The sequence below is a fragment of the Mustela nivalis genome (genome assembly GCF_964662115.1).
Source record: "Mustela nivalis genome assembly, chromosome: 11".
Lineage (NCBI taxonomy): Eukaryota > Metazoa > Chordata > Mammalia > Carnivora > Mustelidae > Mustela > Mustela nivalis.
In genome coordinates this window covers 13,072,894-13,098,873 of record NC_139030.1, presented here as the reverse complement: position 1 = coordinate 13,098,873, position 25,980 = coordinate 13,072,894, and the positions used below count along the sequence as shown (strand labels likewise).

The following is a 25,980-nucleotide window of genomic DNA, read 5'->3' as shown; positions in this document are numbered from 1 at the left end:
ATTGTATTTCATCACTCAAGTTGTAATTTTCTCTGTCCTTGGTAGGATGAGTACTTTTCCATTGTATTGTGGACATTGTGTATGGTCTGTTAGGACACTCTAGATCCTGTTCAGATTTTCTATTTTAAATCATACTGTTTAGGTTTATCACATAAATTCTGGCCCACTTTTGTGGGCTGTGGTTCCAATAACAACTTAGTTTTCAGAGGGCTGACTATTCTATCCTGGTTTGCTTTGTTAACCGACACTACTGGTGTTCTTCCTTGCCCCCTGCTGGTGCTGCCTGCCAGGACAGAAGGTAGTTTTCCAGACTGCCCAGTGATCCTGGGTCAGGGGTGGGAGACATCGAGCCAACAGGGCAGCAACCACTTTGCCCAGTGGCAGGGGCAAGGAGAGGGGACTTCTGCCTGCACAAAACCACCTTCTTCCAGTGGGCAAGGGGTTGGGAGATGGCAGGCCTGGAGACCCTAGAGTTTGTATATAGACTGTTTTCTTCATTGAGATCATTTACGGAATCGAAATTGTATTTCCCTCTGGAGCCACATTTTCACTGTGTCTCAGACAATAGAGCTGTCATATTTTTGAAAACTGCTTTCCTAAAATCTTCACCTGGACAAACCCTAGTTTACTCCAGGGATGCTCATTCTTGTTTACTGGAAGCTTTATTCATTCTCTCATCTTGGATGACCCTTCCTCGTTGGTGAAATCCACTTTGGAGAGTAGACGTTCCTTTGCAGTTTTTCTACACTTTTAGAAATCATTGTAGATGACAAAAGCATTTGTCATTTGCCCACAGATCCAAAAGTCCCAGTTTCTAAGATACCTTGCCTCTACGTTATATGAGAGCTCTGACTTAATAAAGTATTCTGGGCTTTAGTGCACACCTCTGAACGATTCCCATCTGTACTACCATGTTTGTTTGTCCTCTCACTGTCTTCACTCAGATGCCTTCCATTTTTGTTACCATCTGGTTTGAAAATATCTATATTTTCCATGCTGGCCCTCACTGCCACCTCCAACTGCTGTAACACTTGTGCCTCTGGAAAGATAACACTATCTATCTATTCCCATCACTTCATGTTTAGTGCTGCCTATGAGATCGTATTCCTCTTCCTCTGTCCATCTTCTGTGAAATACAAGCTTCCCTTGTTCATTACCCATCCTCGCCACAATTGTATGCTTGCCTAAGATCTGACATCACCTTCCCGATGCTTTTCCAACCCTTCCAAGCTGGCACTGTTGCCCTCTGCATGTGTTCAGGACCCAAACCCCTGCAGCCACTCATTCATCCTTTCATTTGTCATCTTCCCAGCCCACGTTGTGTGGTAGATACCGTGTTGGCGCTGGAAGTCCACTCTAGAAGCCTCTGGAATACTGGGGGTGGAGGAGGGAAACTGAGATGCAAAGAGACACAGGGCAGGATGATTGACGCCGTATCAAGTGGAAACACAGAGTGATGCGGGGCAGCAGAGCAGCATCCCACCTGACCCAGCGGAGTCAGAGACTGTATCCTGGAGAAGCTCCGCGCTGCTCAGTCATGCAGTGGGGAGGCAGGAGGGTTATGTAGTCAGAGAAGATACACGGCCTCGAGTGAGATGGGTGTAACGATGAGTGGTCTGGCCTGCCTGAGAGTCAGGGTCCACGTGAGGTGTGGTGTGGAAGTCCACACCACAAATTGGCAGGCAGGAAGTCTTCCTGTCTGTCCCAAGGACAGCGAAGAGCCACGGGAACCACTGAAGGCAAGGAAGTGACTTGGCCAGGTTGTGTATTAGAGAGTTTACTTGGGTTGCTGTGTGGGCTCCAAATTGGGAGGCATGGTGTGACACTGAGCGTACCCAAGTGCCACTAACTAAAAAACCACCCAACCAAGAAGTCATTCCCCTCGCTGCTGCCAAAGCCATCTCGAGACCACCATGCATCGGGCGATGCTAAAGCAGGGGTTTCTGTTCTGCACGTGGCTGGAAGCAGTATCAGCAAAACGATGAAGGTTCCACAGACTGGAGGTTCATATGGATCTATGATAAGAGTCAACTGAAAACCCAACATCACCTACCACAAAGCAAAAAATGTGTTCATGAGCCCCAACTCCCTCCCCTGGGATGTCCACAGATGACCTCTTTGACCTTCACACTTGCCCTTGGATCTCATTTCAACTGCATTTTTCCGAGGGCAATGGTTCGTATAGCCGAGTAAGGCGAACTCAGTCCTTGGGGTTAGATGGGCCCAGGGGCACGTACCTGTTGTGTTGCCCTAACTTTTCTGGACCCCAAGTCTGTAGAAGAGGATGTTCACACCTACCTGCCAGGATTGTCAGAAGCGTTACAGACCATATCAGACAACACCTGGCACAGAGGAGGTGCTCTGTCAATAAGAGTGCTGGGAAACACAGGACCTTCTGTCTGGCTCCCTGCCTTTGGACGCCCTGAAATGGGAAGACAGCTGGTGTTGGAGAGGGTTGGTGTTGGAAACATGGTGGCCTCTTTTTTTTTATTTTTTAAGATTTTATTTATTTATTTGACACAGAGAGAGAGAGATCACAAGTAGGCAGAGAGGCAGGCAAAGAGAGAGGGGGAAGCAGGCTCCCTGCTGAGCAGAGAGCCCGATGCGGGATTCGACCCTGAGATCATGACCTGAGCCGAAGGCAGAGGCTTTAACCCACTGAGCCATCCAGGCGCCCATATGTAGTGGTCTCTTTTGCAATGCCCCACACCGGAAACAGCTTGCCCATGGGGAAATGCCTGCATGAATTGTGGCTCTTGTCTTGAAGGACTATTAGGCAGCTATTAAAAGAAGAGTTAAATCTTTCTCTACAAAACAAAACAACAAACAAACAAGAGGAATGTCCATGGGAAATCATGCATTGCAGAAAAAAATGTGCCGTATTATATGTCATATGATACCATTTGTGTAAAAGCAAAAGAAAAAAAAAAAGTCTGTCCAGCAGTGTACATATGGGTTTGTCAGTTTCCATGAGCAAGCAGGCTGAGAGCAAGGCCACACCCCAGAAAGCCAGCAAAACTTATGTCAGCAGGTTAGGATGCCAGGGAATTGAGGTCCTTCAAAGCCTCCGATTAAAAGATTATTAACCCTTGTAATGCTGTGTTGTCTGATAAATTATACTAAGTATGTTTCATTTGTATAATTAATGATATAAGGAAAAAAGGAAACAATTAATTAATTAGTATTATTATTAATGTATAATTAATGATCTAAGGAAAAAAGAAAACAAAAGCCCGAATCTGAGTTTTAGATCAGGGTCTCATCACCTAATAGGTATTTCAACTTCTCCAAACCTCGCTTGGAGTTGATAAACTGGAGACAATCGTTCTCCTCCCAAAGTTGTGAAACTTAAGTCCGTTCATTCATTCATTCACTTGATAAACATCTCTTAAGAGCCCTCTGTCGTCAGGCACTATGCTGGGGCATCGAGAGTGCACCTGGTTTCAGGACTGTACTTGCCACGTAATGGTAGGGGGTGCGGGTGTTTGCCCAGCCCCACTGAGGAGGGACCAACCGTGGCTCTTCTCAGTTTGTGGGAGGAAGAGAGGACCAGGGGGAAGATTTCAGGGTAGTGGGACTTTGTGTCTTTATCCTCGACCTCCCGGGGAGCCATCTGCTCACACAGAGAGGGGATTCCCACACAAGCTGGGACCTCCCGGTCTCTGCCTCCTATAGCAGCCTCCTTCTGCTGGTGTTGTGTTTCAGATTCAAACCCCAGGAAGAGAAGGGGGGTGAACTATTTCATGGTCATGGTGGCCATCTACCTGATTCTGCTCACCGCGGGTACTGGGCTGTTGGTGGTGAAAGGTAAAGAGGTCTGGTCCTGTCTGATGCCTCCTGGGGTGATACAGGGCTCAGGTTGAGTGGAGAGCCCTGGGGTCACTGCTGCCCACCTGCTGAGAGGTGGTTCGTATTCCATGGGTAGCCAGGTAGTCACATGGTTGGGAGTTGGTGGGGGCAAGTGGACAGCAGAGTATGTGTATGATAGAGAGAGAGACATGGAGACAGATTGAAAGAGAGAGAGAGAGCCCATGCGAGCTTGTGCATGTCAGAGAAGTGAACAATACTTTAATTTCACATGGGTCCGCTGCATGTGTCTTTCATCAAGACTTCCCCGTGTCTAGCAGGAAGGGATGTTATTGATCAAAATGTTCATATTAACATGATTTTACTTGCAAAATGCAGCCTGGTCCAAATGTTAAGGTCACGAAACATTCCCATCTGCAGACACTGAGGTCACTCAAGAACATTGTGTGCCCAGCTGCAGTAAACATCCGTCACACATATATTCAGGCCATGTGTGATCACATCAGACCAGCATGTTGGTTGTCATACGTTCATGCCCAGAGCCTGCAGGAAGGTTGAAGATTGATCATGATGCTGTGGGTACATCCCTAGGCCATTCAAGAATATTCTATGAACAGGTAATGTCATGCCTCAGTGTGTAGTGCCCACATGCAGGATATAGAAAGACTCTGTGCTCACACTAGGTCCTTACAGAACATGAAATGCACATTCGGTATCCAGGACCCTCAGAAGTCATGCATATATAACACAAGAACGTCAGGGATGTGCTCAGATGCCTGGAGCTTTAATGAGGTCTCCCTGAAAGAAGGCTCTGGGGTGGGGATGGGGTGTCCAGTTTTGAATCTGCAGGAGCGGCTCCGGGTGCTGGAGACTCACTTCAATGGGACGCTGGCCGCCGAGGACCAGTCAATGTTCCAGTCAATGCCCCTCCCGTACCTCCCTGGGGGTACGCTGGGGTTGCAGGCCCTACAGGCCCAGATCACCCAGGTCCGCACCAGGCAAGAACACCTGCTACGGAAGGTGGACAACTTCACTCGGAGCCCAGGTTCGGCCCCTTCCCCTCTGCACCAGGACTCCTCAGGGGATGGAAAGGAGGGGCTGCGGGTTCATGGCAAGTGGATCCTTGGGTCCAAATCCCCTTCCCCAGCAAGGAGAGCATTCCAGAATCCTGGGGCGCAAGGAAAGGAATGAAAGCCATATGGAGTAGCCATGAGGTGGATCTAGAATGTTTGGGAGGTTGGTAAAACACAGAGCCTGGGGCAAGTCCCAGGATCACTCCTATGCAATCGACTAATACTGGCCCCATGTCTAGAGAGAGATTAACAGCAGGCAACAAGAAGTCTGGGCCACATAGGGACCTCAGAAGGACAGGGTGGCAGACTTGCTGGGGAAGTGTGGCAGCTTGGAAGATAGGGCCCTGGGCAGGAGAAAATGGAACCCAAGGTGGAGATACTGGGGATCCCCCCTCCCCTCGGTTTTCTCGGGACCCAAGACAGGCTGTGCCAGAACAGGGAGGACTGATTTGGGCCAAAGTAGCTCCTACGTGTGACCTCACTATTGCGAGGTGCTCCGGCCCCGATGTCTGGAGTGAGCTAGTGTTTAAAGGGTGATCCCATGACTGCTGTTCTGTGCCCACGGGAACATGTACTCAATGGGCACAGGGTCCCGGTGGGGGAATTCCCCAGAGGCTGTGGTTTTCCCAGTGAGCACAGATGAAGGCCAAGTCAGGATGCAGGGACAGGGGACAGCTGTGACCGATGGGCAGCGCCCAGGCTCAGACGTTCAGATACTCAGACGCAGGGACCTTCACCCCCTCCCTTGAGATATGGCGGAGCTGGTTGTGATCAGCCCGAGGGGCCCCACTTTTAACCTGAGGCTCTTCTTGAAGGGGTTGGGCTCCCAAGTCTTCTGACGATAGAGGATAAACTCTGGAAGTCTCGACCTTCTTTCCCCATTTCCGCAGCTCCTGGGGATCTCAGGCTCCCTGGAGCAGGCCACTAGCTGCAACGAAACATCTGGCTTTTTCCAAAGCTCAGTTCTGGAAAATACCCAGGTGTTTGGCTCCTGTTGGCCAAATCCCCCAACCACTTGAAACCCTTGCTGCTCAGCTGGAGGGCAGAGTCCCCCAACTTAGAGCTGGGTGCCCTGGGTCTATGCTCTCCCAGCCCAGCCTACAGCCCTCTCTCCTCCCCTTGCAGAGCTGTTCCGGGTCAAAGGGGAACGAGGCGCTCCAGGTATGTTCATTTCCCCTCTGACTCCACCCGCTCACCAAGGCCTTCCCCCGGGGGCTCCTGGGCTTATGCCTTTCTGGACCCCTACCCCAGCTTACCTTCCACAGGCCTCCAAAGTTCCCCATAAACTCACTGGTCCTCCATTGGGTCGGCTCTCTGTTCCCTGACCATGCTGGACTCCTGGCTTCTGGGCCTTTACCCTTTCCTCACCTGAAGTGGGAAATGGCTTCCCCATCCTCCTCACCCCACCAAATCTAAGCTGCCCTCCGAGGCCAGCCCAAGGGCATCCCCCTCAGGTGCCCTCTCCCCCAGCAATCCAGCTGCAGGCGCAGGGCTCCCCCTCGGTCTCCAGTCAGCACTGTTTCCAGATACCTCTTACCCAGCACCGAGCTTGTCCCCCCATCTGTCTGTGATCCTTTCCAGGGGTGCACGGCTCATGCCTCCTAGAGCACATAACGGGAGGGGCAGCCTCTGGGAACTGAGTTCTAATCCTAGCCCCACTGCTTCCTGGTTGTGTGACTTTGGACCAGTGATGTCACTTTTCTGGAACCTCAGTGACTCAGCTGTGTAAAAACTAATGGAGATAATTTTGCTCACTTCCCAGGGTGGCTATAAGATGCACATGAAGAGATGTGCAAAAAAATGTCTGATGAGAACAGGTGCTCTCTGAGGAAAACACCTGTGCCTTCACTGTTTTTTCTTTCTACCTGAACACACACAGCTTTGGCTACGCACATGCACATACATGTACACACACTCACCCCTACCACGTTCTATCAGCGGAGTGGTTGGAATGTCACCTTGAAAAGAACTCCGCATGGTGTTCTTGGGATAGAACTCTTTGGCTTCATAATTATTCATGGATGGCCCAGACATGCCACTGGCGAGGGAGAGTTTCGAGGCAGCCTTGCACGATGACATGAGGGTCCCTTGCATCACTGGCTCTCCTGGGAACAGACCTTGGCTCTCTCTGGAACCAGGTGCCTTGAGCAAGTCACTTAACACTTTTGAGCTCTGTGTCCCCCCGCTATAAGATGGAGATAAGGATAGGACCTCCTGCGATTGAAGTGAGGATAAAATGATGAATGTAAAAATGTGTAGCCCAGTGCCCAGCTCAGAGTGAGTATTCAATCATGTCCTTGTTGTTCCGTGTTGTTATTTGCTTTGTTATTTTGTGGGGAAGGTTAAAGGAGCTAATGCTTGGGGAGCTCCAGCCGGATGGATGTTGGCTTCTTCCCTCCAAGGAGAGGCTGACACCTCTTCTCAACCCAGTGTTTCGTCTGATGTTGTTTGTGCTTGCTAATTTCAGTTACCATACAGAGCAATATTGGTTTCAGGAGTGGAAGTCAGTGATTCATCACTTACCTACAACACCCAGGGCTCATCACAGCAAGTGCCCTCCATTAGTATCCATCACCCACCTAGCTGACGGTGACAGTCTGCTCTAGCCCCTGCCCCAGGCCCAGCGTTCCAGGACCAGACACAGAGCTCAGCTCACCTCCAGGCAGGGAGCAGCCTCCCTTTGGTCCCTCTGTCTCTGTCTCTCTGGCTCGTTCTCTGTGTGAGTGTACACATGGCCCCTGATGCAGAGCGGCTCCAGTTATGACTTTTTGACTTCACAATGGTGAGAAAGTGATCTCATTCAGCAGATACTGTACTTCAAATTTTGAATTTGTTTTTAGTTGTTTTTTTTTTTTTTAAGGATTTTATTTATTTATTGGTCAGAGAGAGAGAGCACAAGCAGGGAGAGCAGCAGGGAGAGGGAGAGGGAGAAGCAGGCTCCACTGAGCGGGGAGGCCAGTGTGGAACTTGATCCCAGGACCCTGGGATCATGACCTGAGCCGAAGGCAGACGCTTAACCCACTGAGCCACCCAGGCGTCCTCAAATTTTGAATATCGATCTTCTCCCAGGCTAGGGACATGGTGGGGGGTGGGGCATGCTCTCTTATGATCCTGAGTGGGACAGCTCCCCTTCAGTCAGGCACTCCCAAGAGCAAACAACTGATCCGCTGACAACCACTCTGTCCCCAGACAGCCACACTGCTCTCCCTGTCAGTACAGGAGTCAATAAGTTACAGGACAGAGGCAACTCCATATTAAAAAACAGGCTTTGCATTAGATGATTTTGCACAGCTGTGGGCTGATGTCGGTGTTCTGAGCATCTTTAAGGGAGGCGAAGCTGAGCTGTGATGTGTGGTTGATTAGGTGTACAAAATGCAGTTTTCACTTAAAATATTTTCAATTTCTCTTCTGTTTATTGAGATGTAGCCCCACTGTAAGTTGAAGAAGACCTGTATGTGTGTGTGTGTGTATGTGTGTGTGTGTGTGTGTATTTGTAATCTCCAGCTTCGTCTCTCTGTCTCTCTCCAGTCACGGTAGTCTCTGACTACCTCTTTGTCTCTGTCTCTGTCTGTCTCTCTCTTCTGAAGTCCAGAAAACAGAGGCAGGAAACTGATTCCAGCAGCTGGGGTTCAGGCACAACTCCGACCCCTTCCCAGCTTCCCCCACCACCCTGGGCCACCCAGGGGAGGCCCACCATCTCTCTCCCTTCCCCCAAGGCCTGCCTTGCCTGGTCAGGCCCCCGGAAAGGCATGTTTTCCTGCACCAGCCTCTGGAGACCGATAGGTGGGTCCCAGAGGATGGCTGGGTGCAGGGCCCAGAGGTGATGGGTTTGGCCCCAAAGCAGCCTGCCTTGAAACTGCCCTCTGGCCCAGGCTTCCAAAACAGTGCTGGTAGGGGCAGGGGATCCTGCACCTAAGTCAAGTTTGGGAAACGGTGATGTGGAGCCCACCCACACCTCTCTGCCCCTCCCAGCTGTGTTCCAGACTTCTCAACAGACATTTACAAACAGCCACTCAAGGCTGACACCTCCACAGGCACTGGGAATGCAGACAGAAAAAGACAGAATCCCTGCCCTCAGGGAAGCATTATTGGGTTCCAGCCCTGGCTTTTGCTCTGAGAGACTGGGGCAGCCCCCTAGGTAAGGAGAGTATGAGGGGACTTAACCCCCTCAGGGGCCACAGAAGGTTCCCAGAGAGAACTTTCAGCCTTGACCTGAGTGTGAGTGGAAGGTGCCGGGAAATACAGATGCTAGGCAGAGCCCCACACATGCAAAGGCCCTGGGGTATGAGGTAGAAAGGGGGATTTGGTGAGCAAAGAAAAGCAAAGAAATAAGACCTAGTGCTGGAGTGCAAGAATGGGAGGAGCGGAGGTGGGAGACAGGCTGGGAGCTGAATCAGGAGGTGGGGTCAGGAGGTGGGGTGAAGGCAGTGGTCCTAGCTACATGCAAGGCACATTCACCTATGTTTTGTGGACCCCTCACACTAACCTCATGTGGCTGCTGCTATTACCCGCATTTCACAGATGAGAAAACAGGCCCCAGGGCCCCCGGGGATGTTGACTTGCTCAAGGTAACTCAGGCGAGGCTGAGGAACAGAATCAGACCCTGGAGGGAGTAGAAGTCTCCTCCCTGTCAGTGGGGCCTGCGTCAAACCCTGAACTGATTTTCAACTGCCCTTTCCTAGGGCTTGTCTGAGAGGAACTCTAGCCCCCCATGCTGCTTCCATCCCTCATGCACACAGGATGGATACAGCCTTATGGACTCCACAAATTGGACTGAGGTCCTACTCCGAAATAGAAAGCATGTCATGGGCTTTGTCATCGTGGTGTCCTGACATGGGTAAAAGGCTTTGCCCCTAAGAGACCTGGAACCTGCCAGCCTCTCTCCAAATCTCTCTCTCTCTCTCTCAGGCAAAGCCATGCCTATCAGAAAATTGTTCTCCTCTGTGGGGATGTGGAGACCCGCTATGGTCTGAGTGTATCTCCTCCAAATGCCTGTGTTGAAAACCTGACCCCTGAGCTGACTGTATTAGGAGGTGGAGCCTTTGGGAGGTGATTTGGCGCTAAGAGCAGGGCCCTCTTGAATGGGATTAGTACCCTTATAAAAGACACCACAATGCTCCCTCACCAACCCCCTCCACCAAGTGAGGACACAGCAAGAAGTCAGAAGAAGCTGACCACACTAGCAACAGAATCTTGGACTTCCAGCCTCTAGAACTGTGAGCAATACATTATTGTTGTTTATAGGCCTCCTTGCCCTGAGGCTTATAGCCGCCGGAACAGATTAAAACAGGACGAGGAACTCTGTCCCACCCTCCTGGGTTGTTGTGAGTCTCGAACCTGCAAAGCAGCCCTTGGAAAGGGAGAGAACCGTATGTGAGTGACAGTAAAAATAGGTGGCCTGAGTCCAGAGCCTGCCGCCAGGACCGCCCTGCAAAGCTAGTATATTAAGCCCATTTTACTGATGAGGGAACTGAGGCTCAAAAGGAAGAAGTAACTTGAACCACGTCACCCAGCTGAAGGGGCGGTGCTGCTCCTTGAACCCGCACCACTGCGGTTCACCTGTTAGGCCCTGAGCTTCTTGGAGGAAGGAGCTCTGCCTTCTTTTCCTTTCCTTCTTCCGCACAGTTTGGCTTGTTCTTGGAGCTCACTGGCAGTGCGTTGGATAAATAGTGGTGTGATGAGTGGCTTTGTCACCCCACCTTGTGAGCTGGCTCCTGGGTCTCTGCTCCTGTGCTTCAAGTCTCCCAGGTCAAAAGGGGCCCTGGGGAAGGCTTGGCATCACATCCCACTTCTGCCAAGACCACTGGCTGAGAAGGGGGCCAACGGGCCAAGGCAAGCCATGGATGCTGGCCTCTGGCTACTGGCCCTATAATCCTTTTCCTCCTCTTTGTCCAAGCTTTGTTCTGAATCCCTTTTCCTTTCCAGGTCCTCCAGGACTCCAAGGCCCGCCTGGAATCAAGGGAGAGGCAGGTGGGTAGGGGTCGGTGTGTGCACAAGCCGAGGGTTGGGAAGCAGGGGCGTCGGCTCATTCATACCTCTATGCCTAAGAAACTCGGCCTCTTATTTCCTCTCTCTCTCTCTCTCTTTCTTCTTGTTCTGAAGAGTGAAATGGTGTCACTGGTATGCGTGTCGCAGGGTTGGGGGGAGCGGATGAGACAGAGAGGTCCTTCACCTCGAGCTGGGCATCTATCTTGTTCTTCTGAGGTGTTCTAGAACATCAGCTGATTGAGGAGCCGAGAGCCCTGTGACTAGTTTTTTCCTTCTTCGCAGGCCTCCAAGGACCCAACGGTGCTCCAGGGAAACAAGGAGCCCCTGGTAATGTGTGCTTCCTCTGCTTGGGTGCAGCGATGCCTTGGCCGAGAGGCTGAGCCAGCACCCCCCAACCTTCTCCCCACAGCTATCCCCCAAAGGCCATCCCCCACCCCCGCTGCCTCAGAGGGGCATTGCCCTCCCTGAGTCCTCTGCTCTGGAGTCTTATTGTGCCTCATCGACACACCCAAGAGATGACCTCACCTCCCCCAGACTTCCTCTACTCCTGGAACGCCCCCTGCCCCGTTGCCTAGGAGTCCCTCCCAGGAGGATGGTGGGAACCCACCTCATTGGCCATTCTCTGCCCACCCCAGGAGAGCAGGGAGAGAAGGGCAGCAAAGGCGATGGGGGTCTCGTTGGCCCGAAAGGGGAACCTGGAGCTAAGGGAGACAAAGGAGACCTGGGTCTTCCAGGTAAGGGTCCAGTGGGAGTGTTGGTGCTTGTGTGTGTTGGGGGTGGGGGGTGGTTAAGGGCTGGGCCCCGATCCTGCGGAAGTGTGTCTGTTCTGTCCCACTGAGAACAAAGCAGACAAAGCTGGGCTCGGCCTACCAGTCTCATGGGAGCACACATGAGGTCCCTTCTGTCCAGGTGAGCAGAGGCCAGGAATGTGAAAGCTGAGAGCGGGGGGAGGGGAGTAAGGAGACACAGTCTCATGCCAGGCATAACCAAGGATGAGTGGGGACACAGGCCATGCTAGGAGCTCGGAGGAGAGGAAGGCGAGGGACAGCAGTGGGACTTGAGGAGGGCCCAAGGGAGGAGGGGAGACTGGCTGGCAAGGAGGGGAAAGGGATTGACTCCAGAAGGAGGTGCTACCTCAGAACTTTTTAGGGCACTTGTTCCAAGTCCAAGAGTCTGTGTTTCGAAGGCCTGGATGATTTTGACCCTGACAGCCTAGTAGGCGCTCTTTGAGAAGCACTGCCCCAGGGCTCTGACCGTGACCGAGCACCTCCATGTCCCTTGCCCCTTGGCCTCTTGAAGCCTCTTTGGGGGGGTTCTGGGGTATCGCATCATAGGGAGAATGAGAGCTGTACGGCTAGTGAGCTTGTTATCATTATTTTTTTTTTTGAAGATTTATTTATTTTAGAGAGCGAGCAAGCATGGCGGGGGTAGGAGCAGAGGGAAAGGGAGAGAGAGAAAATCCCAAACAGACTCCATACTGCGCACACAGAGCGGGAGGCGGAGCTTGATCCCACGACCTTGAGATTCTGACCTGAGCAGAAACCAAAAGTTGGACGCTCCACCAGCTGCGGCACACTGGCGCCCCAGTTAATGGGCTGGGACCGAAACCATGCTCTCTCTGCACCTGTTCACATGCCTTGCTAGGCACATTTTTAACCAGCTGAGATTTAGTTTCTTCATTTCAGAAAAGAATGGCCATTAAAATCATCATAATTAAATTATGCATATCTTGTAGGACAGTTAGGGGGGCTAGAGATCATGTTTTCAAACCATCTGCCATATGGTTCAACACTGAATGAATGATAGCCGTTAGCCTTTGTGATCCTTTAAGGTAGAAAAGGGAAGGACTTCAGTTCTAAGATCAGACACATCGGGGTCCTAATACAGCTCACTAGCTGGGTCACCTGGGGTAAATGACTCAACCTCTCTGACCCTCAATTTATTCACCCGTAAAAGGGGGATAATAAGAGCAACTTCTAATAAGGATTAGTTACAACAGGAGTATAAGGCATTAGATGTGTGGCACTATACCTGCAAATAGGATATTTACATTGTAAGAGACTGGGGTGCTTGTCTTCAGGAAGGGGGCCCTTACTGGGATGTGTCAGCCATGCTCAAACATTAGAAAGGCACTTGTGGAAGAGAAAACAGACTCCCTCTGGGTGCCCATCAATAGAATGAGGAGCGATGATCAAGGGTTTCAGGAGAGCCAATTGTGCTGAAGGAAGTAGGAAGGCATTAGAACTTAGGGCACCCCAGGGATGTACCGGGCACGCATGCGCGGTTCTCAACGGGGGCAGCCACGGAGGCGGGGCAGGGGCAGGGACAGGTGCGGCGCCGCAGAATTCTTCTGCTCAGGACTGAGCCAAACCTTTGCACCAAGCAGTTAGTTAGACCGAGACCGTTGACCACTGAGGATGCTTCTAAAGGCGGCCCTCTGCAGTGCTCTCTGCAGCAGGGAAGGAGGCCCCTGGCTTTCTCAAGCTGGCCCTCCCCTCCCACCCCAGGATGGGGTGTGACAAGCCGGCGCTTTGCCCGTAGAGCCTACACCCTCGTGTTTCCCATCCCATATCGCCCACGGCCACAGGCCTGCGGCGACTCCGCAGCAGGGCACGAAGCCCGCTCTCGGAGGCGGACTCGGGACTGGAAACGCTGTGGCCAGGTGTGCGAGGGGAATTGCAGTAGTTTTTAACCCTCCTCTTCCCAAATTTTGTCTCCCAAGATCACAAGATCTCTTTCACCCACTGGTCCCCTATCTCCATTCCGCAGAGGGGACGCGCGAACCAAGAGGGCCCTGCTTTGGTGGTACTGAGGCTTGGTGTTCTTTGTCACAGTGGATGGGTAATGCCCCTAGTGGAGATCCAGGGGACACTCTGTTTGCCTCACTTCACCTTTAGCTGTGATGGAAAGGTTCACACATCAGGCACAGCGGGGTTCCTCCGTGGGTGGGTGCCAGGCTCTGGTCCTTTCACCAGGAACACCGGGAGTCCCAGGGCTGTCCCCTTTGATGGAGACATAGCGGGCCCAGCCACACACAGCCACACACAGACCCCGGCCCAGACCACGCTCCAAAATCCTTGTACAGCCAAGCCATTTCTATCATGTAATGGTTTTGGCTGGCCAGAGCAATGGGGCACCAACCAATTCCTCCAGGGAAGTAATTCCTAGTTCCTTCTAACAAATCCCATTTGTGCCTTCTGCCAAAGAGGACACCCTCAAGGCCCAAGAACTGCCTTCCTTGGGGCTTGCCCCTGAGGCTATAAGAGATCTCAGCTGTAACCAAGTTCTCTCTGGTTCTGTTTCCCATGAAGGAATAATCATCCTTCAAGTATCTAAACCAGAAAGAATCTACTTCCTAAGCCTTACCCCTAAGATCACCCCCAGCTTTGATCCAGAAAGCTTTGCATGACCCATGGTTCTTTCCCTCTGCTTCAGGACTTTCTGTCTCCTTTCCTGATTCACTGGAGAGAAGGCTGGTATCCCTTTGAGTACTCCCCCTCCCTATCAAGAAAGTAAGGGAATGGAGCCTTTTAACCAAATTGCACAGTGCTGAGCCCGTCCCAGGGCAGAGCGAGCTGCTCTGGGTAGGGCTTCAACTGGCTCCTGGAACAGCAGGTCACTGCTGGGTTACTGCTGAGCAGACCCAGCCTGGCATGGTTAGGAGGGGCGTACAGCTGGCTCCAAAACCAAACTCATGGACTGGGAAGGGGTTGCCAGGCCCTGCTCTGCCAGAAGCCTCCCTTGATTGATATGCACCAAGCAGTGGCAGAAAGGAGGAGGGAGCAGTGGACGACCGAGGAGAGGACAGGCTGGGACGAGCCTTGAATGCAGATGACAAGTGGAAAATTTGAAACCTCGGGCACCAAGAGAGGCTGTGACTGAAGCCCTGGCAGGAATTCCAGCCGCCGCAATGTTCTTCTCCCCACCCGTACCTTTGAATCTCTATTCTCAGCATTTGGGATCAACTTTCTGGAATATTCAGATTTCGGTTTAGGAGGCTTGAAAAGTAATTATCCAAAATGCAGACACGAAAATGAGCACTGGTTAAGCCTGGACTGTGGTCCCTCCCAAGGGGACCAGCGTGCTGCCCAGGGTCCTGAGAGCCTGGCTTCCCTGGCCCACCCATCACTCAGGCCAGTTGATCTTGGCCGTTTTTCACAAGTTCATGTCTTGTGGGGCAAGGGGCAAGGTGGTGTGCTTCTAGAGAGTAGCTATTGTATCTTCCACTTGTGGGCACCAGGTAGCAGGAGCTCAAAGAGTTTGCGTTTGTAATTTGGGTGGGACAAATGTCAGTGAGATCTGCTGGCTGGGTTTGCCCTACCCCTGTACCTGACCACAACTTCTTGATTTTTCAGGAAGCAAGGGGGACATGGGCATGAAAGGAGACACAGGGGTTATGGGTCCCCCCGGAGCCCAGGGGACTAAAGGTGACTCAGGGAAGCCAGGCACCCCAGGTAAGAGGCTGTCCATCAGACTATAGCTATTCCTTTTCCCCTGGTGGACTGAGCTATAAGGGCACAAAATCCCTAAAAGTCCCTCGTCCTTTCAGGTGCAGCTGGATTTCCTGGAATAAAAGGAGATCAAGGTAAGAACTCTGGGAATCCAGGTATCATTCGAGCTGCCACTGTCCCTGGGCAAAGCCAAGTCCAGGACATGACTCCACTATCTTTATCTCATTGTTGTGTTAACCCAGAGCACCCGGAGTCTCTTAAAACTCAGCTCTGTCTGAAAGGAACCGGCTTGATTGGCGGGTCCCTAACCCAGACCCTGCAGAGTGATGGCCGAGATGAACAAATTGCTCAGGCTCTAACTTTTCTCCTGCTGATTAGGCCTGTTTGCAGCCTCTAAAAGGAGCTGATTAAAGCTGCCCAGGGAACATACAAGGTGGTAGGACATACATGTGTCACTGCTGAGAAGAGAGGTGTGTTGAGGGGTGGCAACGAGGCTCTCTGGCGACCACACCCAACCTTGCCCTTGTCACTTGCAGGACAACCTGGAGTGAAGGGTCCTCCCGGCTCTCCGGGCATGGCAGGATCCCCAGGGCCCAAGGGGGAGCCTGGCACTGCTGGCTCCCCTGGACTAGCAGGTGAGGTCCTCGGCACTGCGGTGGGTATAGGGAGTGATGTCTGAAGACCCACGGAGCTCTGCCCTCATGCCATCTGGGCATCTGTTGTACAGGGCCACCAGGGACACCCGGGAGTCCTGGAGCCAACGGCATGAAAGGAAGCAAGGGAGACCCAGGTAACAGAGGGTGTGGTTGGGGGTGCGCAGGGTGCTGGGTGTCGGGGTGGGCAGGGAGGAGGACCCCCTCCCAGTGAGCCCACCAGAAGGAGGGAGATGGTCTTCTGCACTCAGGCCCTAGAGGACACTTTCCTCTCTCAGGGCCCTTTGAGCTCAAAGCCCTAGGGCTGTCCTCTCTCTGCCCAGGGCCCCTGAAAGGCCCCAAAGCCATGACCGAACCTCCTCCATTAAAGAGAAGGGCAGCTGACCCACATAGTCTCCTGGACTGCCTTCTAGCCCTGGACATAGTTTCCATTCTCTCCAGCTAACCTATAACGGGGCCCCCAGGGTCAGGGCTCTGGATTTCGGTGGGGAGGGGTCAAGATCAAGAAACCCCTTCTTGCACATTCTCCCAAAGGGCCTCAGGCTGGGAGGAGTGACCCATAGTAACCAAGCACACAGTGACCACTATATAAACCTTCCTGTCAACTTAGTCTACATTATAAACCATTGTGCCAACTTAGTATAGGTTATAAACCAGTCAACCAATGTGGCCTACTTTATTAAACCTCTACACCAATTTTGTCTAGTCACTAAGTCAGTCTGGGCAATGGTCTAAAAACTCTGGGCCACTTTTGTGGGGCACTGGTGCACCATGATGTGTAACACCTGCTTCCTGACCTCACACACACAGGTTGGTGCCTGAGACAGGCAGACAGACTGTTGCCAGACTGTGCCAGGTGCATTCTGTCATGAACATTTGCATGGAGAAGTGCTGAATGCCCCTTAGAAAGCCAAGTGCAGCCTGGAGGCATTGTAACAGTGCAAGGTCAAGAGAGCAGGCTGGGCAGTGGCTTCGGGTGGCCGTGGACAGTCTGTTGCAGGCCGTTCTCATGCTGTGTCGCAGGTCTGTGTCTCATGCCGCAGGTCATGCTGTGTTAGCCTGACGCCCTCACGCAGACCCATGTGCAGACCCACATGAGGGGCAGGTGTTCTTAGGGTTCTCATTGATCAAGTAGTTGACTAGTAGATGGATTGATTCCTTAAACAAATGTGACTTAACTCAGCTAAATGCTTCAGTTTCATCATGTCACGTCTCTGGTAGGGGTGGTGAAAGGCAGAGCAGCACATGAGTGATGTAAGAGCTTGAGCTGAGTCTTGTGGAAGGAGTGGAGGCTGGCCATAGGGAGGAAGGGAAAGGAAATCTAGAGAGAAGGAAGAGAGCAAGTGAAGTCATGAAAGAATGAGGGAGGGCTCTGTAGGCTTCTGTACCTGGCATCTAGGGTTGGGGTGTGAGAGAGGGTCAGGAGCTCTGGCCAGAGGGGTGGGTAGGGGCCACGTCCTGGCTGGCCCTGGACTCTGAGCCTTCAACCATTGGGGTTTTCCTGAAGATCATTGAGAGTTATGGCACAGGCTTTTGTAGTACGTGCTATCCTGGGGTGCCTGGGTGACTCAGTCATTAAGCATCTGCCTTTGGCTTAGGTCATGATCCCAGGGTCCTGGGATCAGGCCCCGCATCGGGCTTCCTCCTCGGCAGGAAGCCTGCTTCTCCCTCTCCCATTCCCCCTGCTTGTGTTCCCTCTCTCATTATGTGTCTTTCTATCAATTAAATAAATAAAATCTTCGGGAAAAGAAAAAAGTACCCACTGTCCTTCCCGCCCATCCAGCCTCTGAGCTGATTTCTTTTTCACGACTGTGTCAGCCAGGGCCAGGGATCTGCTGCCTGAGGCCATATCGATGCTACCTGAAGGCCCCCCCCAGAAAGGTCTCACCTTCTGGTGTGGTGGTCAGCTCTCCCTGCCTTGTTAACTGCCTCCTCCCGATCTTAAATATTTCCCCTTTCCTTGCTCCCAGATCCAAGGAGGTCTGACTTCTGGGCATGAGGCTGCCCTACCCCTGAGTTTTCTGCTTGGCTTCATAGTGATGACAGCTTTCAGCCCTCAGTTATAAACAAGTCTCTGTCCCAATCCTTCCCCACCCTCTCCCGATTGCCAGACTAGCAGTTCTTAAGGGTATCAGGGGTAAAACATGATTTTACCCACAAGGGACACTGCGCCCCCTTCCCAGGCCCCCAGCCTGTGTCTCCCACTCTCTGGAGGTAGGCGATTTTGCCCTGCACGCTATACCCTGGGACGATTTACCTCGGAAGAGTCGCTCCGATAACAAGCATTTTCATGATAACCCAGTGGGATAAGCACTCTCGTTAGTGCAACTTGCCCACACTTGAGGAGCCAGGAGGAGGCACAGTGAAGGTTGGAATCGTAGCCTGGCTGGCTCAAAGCCTGGGGCCTTATCCATTATACTCTGTCATGCTCTTTTCCTTCCTAGGCAGCCTGAGAATACCATTACCCCCCATCAGGCATTCTTTTTTTTTTAAGATTTTACTTATTTATTTGACAGAGAGAAATCACAAGTAGTCGGAGAGGCAGGCAGAGAGAGAGAGAGGGAAGCAGGCTCCCTGCTGAGCAGAGAACCCGATGCGGGACTTGATCCCAGGACCCTGAGATCATGACCTGAGCCGAAGGCAGCGGCTTAACCCACTGAGCCACCCAGGCACCCCCCCATCAGGCATTCTAATGAGTGACACCTTCCCTCTCCATCCCAGGTCAGGAAGGATTAAAGCTGAGGCTACAGCAGGCTCTTCCTCAATTCCAAGAAGGAAACATGATGTTCTCAGGCCCTGTTATGACTCTTCATTATTTACCCCAAAACCCACCTCCCTGAGAGCCCAGAGACCTTTGGCTCACAGACTAGGGATGGCTTTAACCCTATTATCAAGTTCCCATGTTTGTTGAACACTTTTTGGGGGATCTCCATCAATCAGACCCAGTAGTGAATACCAACCAGGCAAATTCTAAAGGCTATTCCTTAATTCCGGCTACCCAAGTAAACATGCTGATTACATCTTCAATTTGGAGCACATGTTGATTACAACTTTCATAAAATTGTGTCAGTTTCCCACGCAAATCCAAATGCTTGTCTCGATCTAGTAGCTAATAATTCCATCTCAAGAGGGAATTTCCACAGGTCCATTATCTGGCCTATTTCAACAGGTCCATTATCGGTCTACCTATCATCCCGAAGTCAGAGGTTAAGGAACTCCTGGAGAGGTTAGATTTCTCAAGTGGGAAAAGGAAGGATGGGTAGTGATCGTGGAAGATAATGCTTACTTTTCAATGTCAGGACACTGGTATTCCCCAAACTGGAGATAGTATGGTGTCTGTCCCGTGTGGGTTATATCAAGCCAGTTTTTCAACCCAATGTATTTCCTATTTTGTAAATAAAATCATTAATCTCTCAAGAGAACATCAAGCCTCCCTGGATGAAAACAGAGAAATTATAGTGCCTTGGCTTGACCTAGGCTAACAGCCAGCTCCTATGATGGTGCATTGATTTAAAAAAATGAAATCTGTTTATAATTAACGATACTTCTGGGCCAGGCACTGTGCTTGGGATTTACTCCTATGATCTTAGCTCATATGCCTGTGTCCCTGAGTTCCATTACCGCTACCTTACAGTGGAGGGAGCAAACATTCCCCGAGGGTGAATCCTCTCCTTGGGGTCTCGCAGGTAACATACTCTGAATCTTAATCCCAGGTCCAGATCCCAAAGTTGTGCTTTTCCAGACCATGTTACATAGAATAGCACAGAGTAAACAATTCTAAGAAAGTCAGACTCTCCTGCCCTTGCCACTCCCCTGCAGATGGGTGAATCTTGGCTCAGTCACCAAATCCTCCTGCCGTCGTGAATGGTCGCTTACCGTACTCCAACCCACTCAGGTGGAATGTGCCCCTGTATTGGCACCTCTTGAGAGAAAGCAGCCATCTTAGATTAAAGATGGTGACGAGGAAACGTTTTTCATTCTGTCGGGAGGACAAACCACACATGTCACAGACGGCATGATCACTCGGCAGAACTTTCTCCCAAGACCCTTTCCTTCACCATTCACAAAACAGCATTTTACCAACCTCCCAAAATGGAGTTATTTCTAACCTTTGATCTTTCAAAGGATTACGGAGTTATTTCACTTGGGGGAAAACAATCGCAAAATAAAAAACCAAAAATCCCACAAAAATTCATTTTAGCTCAAAATCTCTTGGCCATTTTCAAGTTTGTTGGGAAATGATGTGGGCATTTTGCTTTCTAGCATCACACCTCATGAAATGGCATTAGATTTTTTTTTTTTTGACAGACAGAGATTACAAGTAGGCAGAGAGGCAGGCAGAGAGAGAAAGAGAGAGAGAGAGGAGGAAACAGGCTCCCTGCTGAGCAGAGAGCCCTATGCGGGACTCGATCCCAGGACCCTGAGATCATGACCTGAGCTGAAGGCAGCGGCTTAACCCACTGAGCCACCCAGGGGCCCATGAAATGGCATTAGAAGCAGCCAAGACATTTAAGCTCTGAAACACCCATCTGATCAGAAGGTCTGCATCTCAGCAGCCTTCGTGTCTAAAATATAACAAGAGTCTGAATTTTCTATGTCCTTTTATTTTCCTCTTGAGGCAAAGCCAAAATGCAAATAGCCTGAAATCCATTTTCTTATCTGTATTTGAAGACATTTTATTTTGAAGGTAAGCAACAAAAAATAATTCATAATAGCAATTAAGCCCTATATTGTGAATATAATTTCTCAGTTCATTCCAGTCCCCATATCAAAGTACTGAGTTGGTCCCAGAATTTATTAAATTCTACCAACTCACATTTCTAAGTTGCCACTCATAAAACCTGTCCTCATTTTCTTCTAAATCTCTCAGAGATATCTGCAAAAGTCTACATCCGTCCCAGTATCGGTCCCCAACCCGCCATCTTACTTCTGCCACATAGCGCCGTCTGTCAGTTGTCAAAGTCATCCTCACTTTGTCAGGCTGCACTTAGCCTGTATGTCAAGATGCTACTTAAGGAGTTTCCTAATGTACAGGAAATTTCTACATTAAATCAGAGCTGGAAGACCTGCCCCGGGCCCATTTCCTTCTGTGTGGAATGTGAAGAATATTCTAGAATAATAGCCAGGTCCCTGCTAGCTTGACAGCACTCTGTGTTTGAAACTAGCAATTTCCCCCTCAGAGCAGGAACATTCTAAGATTTCAGGCAATACACCAGCTGAACACGGAACAATCCAGAGACATGTGCTTTCTAACAAAATGATTTTCTTGGGAGAAAATTATTTCTCTAAGTAAATACCTTGCAAATAAATATTTTGGGTCATCTCAGCTTGATACATGTGTGACACCCAGAAAAACCCAGTTAGATGTGGTTTAGAGGAAAAACCAACATTTGTTTTCCCCATAGACAGGAAGGCTGCTCGAAGGTGGTGAGCTGGGAGCTGGTCTTTAAAGAGCCAGTGAGATTTGTTTAAGGCAGTGTTACTCAAAATGTGGTCCCCGGACCAGCAGCATCACCATCAGCTGGGAACCTGCTAGAAAGGCAGCTTCTCAGACCCACTGAATCAGCAGCTCCAGGGTGGAGCCTGACAAGCCGGTTTGGTTCGCCAGCCCCATGCAGGTGACTCTGAAGCACCCCTAGCTCAGCTACTCATTTAGGGGACGGGATGGAACCTGGGAACCAGGTGGACAGGCCAAATGGAAACTCCAGGAATATGTGAGCTGCTATGCTAATGGGGCATAGGGAACTACAGCACTCAGTGGGGGACCCACCTGGGTTACAACCCAGTTTCACCACTTCGTCACTGTGTGGCCTTGGATAAATCACCTAGCATCTGTGACTGTGTCTTTTCTCCTCTTCTGTATAAAGGAAAAGGGCACGACCTTGCAGGGTAATTGAAAGGTGGAATGAGGATATGTATAAAGCCCTTAGCAGCATGCACAGGTCAGCAAATAAGGGAGTCCCTGTGATTCCTGTCTGTACAGGGTGTGCTTGTCATGTGGTGCTTTGGGGACAGCCGGGGATGGGCATTTCTTTGGGAGGGGACCATAAAGGGAGGTCATGGGGCCTGGCGTCCCTGAACCTTGGTTCCAGGGACGGACTCTTCAGGTAGAGGTTTCTGCAATATTGCGCCCTCTAGGCTGCAGACAGAGGGCCAAGGGTCAAGGTATTTTTCTATTTACTAACAGCCAAAGACAGATGTCTGAGTGTGGCTTCTCCTCTCTAATCTTGACACACACCATTCAGATGCCGATGAGCAGAGGAAATTTGTGCTGCCTCTTCTGGCTCAGGTCACCAGTGAACAGTTAGGGGGCTTGTTGGGCCAGGAGCCAGGAGCTCCTGTGGGCCAAGGTCTGAGGTGCTTCCTCCGGAGGGGAGACAGATACGTGCAAACAGGGTCCGTGGGGTCTCTGGGGCAGCACCTACTGAGTGCAGGCCAGACACGAGGCTCAGCCCATGACACAGATGACATTTCAGTCTCAGGACCACCCCTGAGGCAGCCAGGAGACTCAGAGCAGGAAAATGAGTCTCTGAGAGGGCAAGTACATTGCTCAAGGTCACAGAGACAGATGCCAGCCCAGGCTGTCTGGCTCCAGCCCTTCTGCTGCCTCGGGAGGATCACGCCATCCATAGGCGAGGCCAGAGAAGTTTTCGTAGTCAAGTGACATCTGACATCTTAGCAGGTCTTACAGGCTTGATCTGAGTTCTCCAGCGAACAGGACGGGTGAGGCATTCTAAAAAGAGGGACCAGAGCAGGTGCAAATGGCTCACGGTGGGCTCGGGCCTGCCTGCCAAGGTCTGGCCTCTGAGGTTCCTCCAGGTCTTACAGGAAACTCACTAAACCTCAGTTCTGTCCCATCCTTCCCATGAGGGGCTGACCTAGTTGCCCTCTCAGATCCTTCCAGCATGTCCTGCTTTTCTACAGCAGCGGCTCTGAATTCCTGTGGCTTCTGACCTTGCCACACGAATCCTTAGCTACCTTAGGGCCATGATGAAAAGAACCAATAACTTCTATGGAGCATCTGCTGTGGATGAGGGCTCCCCCCACCCACTCCTTGAGCCCCAGGAGTCTCCTCCACAGTCTTCTGGAAATAAAGGTGCCTTTATTTTCAAAATATGTCTCACTTCTTTTCCAATAAAATGCAGGCAGGAAGGAATGGGGTTGAATTTATACTCCGAGTCAGGCTATCATCAGACCAAGAAGGCCAGCCAGTAAATCCAGAGTCTGTCTGTCTGTCTAACTCTGCCTTTCATCCACTACCTTTCTACTTCACCCCAGCACGTGTCCCCATTTATCTGCGGTCTGTCTCCTTTTATGCTCGGCTAAGGAGGCTTTAAACAATCGTGGAGAGCCAATGTGTCTTTCCATCTGCATTAATCAGACAAAAGGTAGAGGTTGTCTAAGATTAAAAGTGTCTAATATCTAAGTTTTATTATCTCCCCCCCCCCCTTTTTTGTATTTCGATCTTAGGACTTCAAGGACAGAAAGGAACAAAAGGAGAATCGGGAGTTCCAGGTAAAGGGCCGGCTTCATTTTAATTTCTCAGAATGATGTCTGGAAAGGCTCGTGCTCGGAGGGCAGGTCCTGTTGACTTTGAACATTCTGCTTTAACCTTCCCCTAGAGCGGCCAGGGCCCAAGCCTGTTTGAGGCTAAGATTCCAGGGCTCTGTCTCTCAAGCCTCAGGTTCTTCCCCTGGAAAACCTGGAGAGGGACAGAACTCAGGGACCTGAGGCAATAGAGAGGGGACCGAGCTGAGGGTGGAGAAGGGGAAGGGGTAGGAAGGGGCTGGAGAGCTTGGGGTCAGCTGGTGGCTTCAGGGCATGCGGCCTCTGTGGAGCTGGGCTGCCTTATTCTCCAGGTCCCAGGCTGCAAGACCTCTGCTTCCCCATGCCTGTGCTGGTCCCTCTCCATCTTCAGTTTGTCCCCTGAAGCTCCTCTTGTCCTCCGGCTGCTTGCCACTGGCCTGTTATGGTCACCATGGCTTTCCAAGCCCCTGCCCGTGGTCCGTCACTGAGCACACGTCTTCACACAGAGCACTTCTAGTCTTCTCCACAGCTCTGCCCTGATGAGGGCCAGTGTGAAACTTCTCAGACACATTTCTTGAACTGGCTTTCTTCCTCTGAGCTGGATATCTGGTTCGCATTGAAACTTACTAAAGCAGATCTCGATGCCTAGAAACATTCTAGCAAGTTCTCCCAGAATGGCCAGAACTTCCACACAATTGTGTGGTCTGAGGAAAACGAAAACCCTCTGGAATCCTGTCAGCTCTTGTGACCCGTGTGTGGTCTCCCAGCATTCATGTGAGAGTCAGTGGGGGGAGATCACTGCAGTAGCCAGACCCTGCCCGCCCTCACCACCTCTCCCAGGTGGACCGAAGGTGCAGGCTCAACATGCAAACAGTCCATTCACGGGGGTGGGGAGTGCGCTTGTCAAGGACAACCCAGTCTTTAAAGACCAAGGCCCTCGGTCCCCCTCGGAAAGCAGGGCAGAACATCTGATGGAAGCGTCTCTCTCCTCTCCAGGCCGGGAGGGCATGAAGGGACAAAAGGGAAACCCGGGCCAGGGAGGCCTCACAGGTGCACCTGGACTGAAAGGCCAAAAGGGGGAGCCGGGAGTGAAAGGTAAGGCCTCGGGTCTGTGATTTATGGGCTCTAAGGAGAGGCCCTGTTGTAAAGAGCCTGGGAGTTTTAAACCAAAGGTGTAGAGGTTTATTGGCTCCCTGGACAGTTTCTGTGCTGGGATTGCCCTCAGCCCTGAGGATACAGAAGTGAATGAGGCACAGCCAGGGCATCCTGGGGGCCAGACAAGTGAACGTGTGTTTGCACGACGCCCCGCCGAGCCCTAGCCACCAGAGCTTTCCACAAAGGAGATGCCGCCCCTCCCTGTCTCCTACCTGTTCAGTACTCCTCAGGAATCTAGTTTAAATCCTCCCACCATAGGTCAGGCCTGTTTCGGCTTCTTCAACCAGTGGTGCTCAGTCCCCATGATGCCCGGTCACTGGCAAAGCTGGAGGAGAGAATCTGACCTCCCTGCCCCCGCTCTCCTCCCCACCACCGGTGAAGAAGGGTGAAGGGATCCTGGCTTGGTTTCCTTTAAATTGTGTGGGTTCTTTCTTTTTCTTTTCTTTTTTCCCTTGCAACAGGAGCTTCTGGAGCACAGGGAACTCAGGGAGAAAAAGGCCAAAAAGGTAATTATTATTTCTATTCTCTTTAATGTGTGCCTTTGCGGGAACTCAGTGCTTGAAAACTGTACATGTGGTAGGGAACAGACCCTGGTTCTCAGAGAAATGCCTCATTTGGGGAAAAGCTAACAGACTCAGCCTTTGGCGAAGCCCATCCATGATGATTTAGAGCCACAGCGCAACTGCTTTTTTAGCTCCCATCTCCTCTCCCTTCCTGCCTCCCCGCTTCCTTCTCTTTCTTCTTCCCTCCTTCTCCAAGTCCCGCTCCTTCCCTTTCTCCCATTCTCCCTTCTTTCCCTCCTTCTGTTTTCCCCTCAACTGCTCCTTTTCTTCCCCCCACAAGACAAGGTGCGATGCAGCCAGCTGGGTATGCAGGCCCGGCTGCAAGTGGACAGAGAATGCTGAGCCACATGCAGGAAGTTCCCGGCTCTGGTGACAGTCCAGCAGGGGATTTCCCCTGCCCCGGAATAACAGAACTGCCAACCAGAAAAAGGCTGAGCCTGCAGCCACACAAAGCCCTAGGCTGCTCTCTTCCCCTCTCCCACGTGTGTCTTTCACCCAGGTGAACCATTACAGACCGTCAGGATTGTCGGCAGTAGGAACAGAGGCCGGGCTGAAATTTTCTATAACGGCGTCTGGGGGACAATCTGTGATGATGACTGGGACAATTCCGATGCCACCGTCTTCTGCCGCATGCTGGGCTACTCCAGTGGAACAGCCCTTACCAACGTGTCACCTGGTGAGTGGGTCCGTGGCCAGGAGCCTCTCTCCTGGAGGCTTTCCCTTTGGTTGCAAAGGACTCCATGAATTTAGGTTAAAAGAAAAA

At 51.4% G+C, this 25,980-nt stretch overlaps 1 protein-coding gene and 1 long non-coding RNA gene across 2 annotated transcripts in view; one reads left to right on the top strand and one right to left on the bottom strand.

Annotated features, from left to right (window-relative positions):
• MARCO (macrophage receptor with collagenous structure) overlaps window positions 1–25,980 on the top strand; it is a 37,929-nt gene that overhangs the window by 10,072 nt on the left and 1,877 nt on the right. The window contains exons 2-15 of the mRNA XM_082690179.1: window positions 3,706–3,807; window positions 4,643–4,852; window positions 6,006–6,041; window positions 10,806–10,850; window positions 11,151–11,195; window positions 11,504–11,602; window positions 15,224–15,322; window positions 15,418–15,453; window positions 15,856–15,954; window positions 16,047–16,109; window positions 23,443–23,487; window positions 24,496–24,594; window positions 25,116–25,160; window positions 25,717–25,893. Of these exons, the coding sequence (XP_082546305.1) occupies window positions 3,706–3,807; window positions 4,643–4,852; window positions 6,006–6,041; window positions 10,806–10,850; window positions 11,151–11,195; window positions 11,504–11,602; window positions 15,224–15,322; window positions 15,418–15,453; window positions 15,856–15,954; window positions 16,047–16,109; window positions 23,443–23,487; window positions 24,496–24,594; window positions 25,116–25,160; window positions 25,717–25,893 (1,200 nt within the window). The remainder of the gene's footprint in view (window positions 1–3,705; window positions 3,808–4,642; window positions 4,853–6,005; window positions 6,042–10,805; window positions 10,851–11,150; window positions 11,196–11,503; window positions 11,603–15,223; window positions 15,323–15,417; window positions 15,454–15,855; window positions 15,955–16,046; window positions 16,110–23,442; window positions 23,488–24,495; window positions 24,595–25,115; window positions 25,161–25,716; window positions 25,894–25,980) is intronic.
• Window positions 4,862–10,799, bottom strand: LOC309844038. The gene is made up of 3 exons (XR_014300455.1): window positions 7,404–10,799; window positions 5,678–5,808; window positions 4,862–4,975 (listed from the first exon to the last, which is right to left on the bottom strand). It is a non-coding gene; the product is annotated as an uncharacterized lncRNA (long non-coding RNA).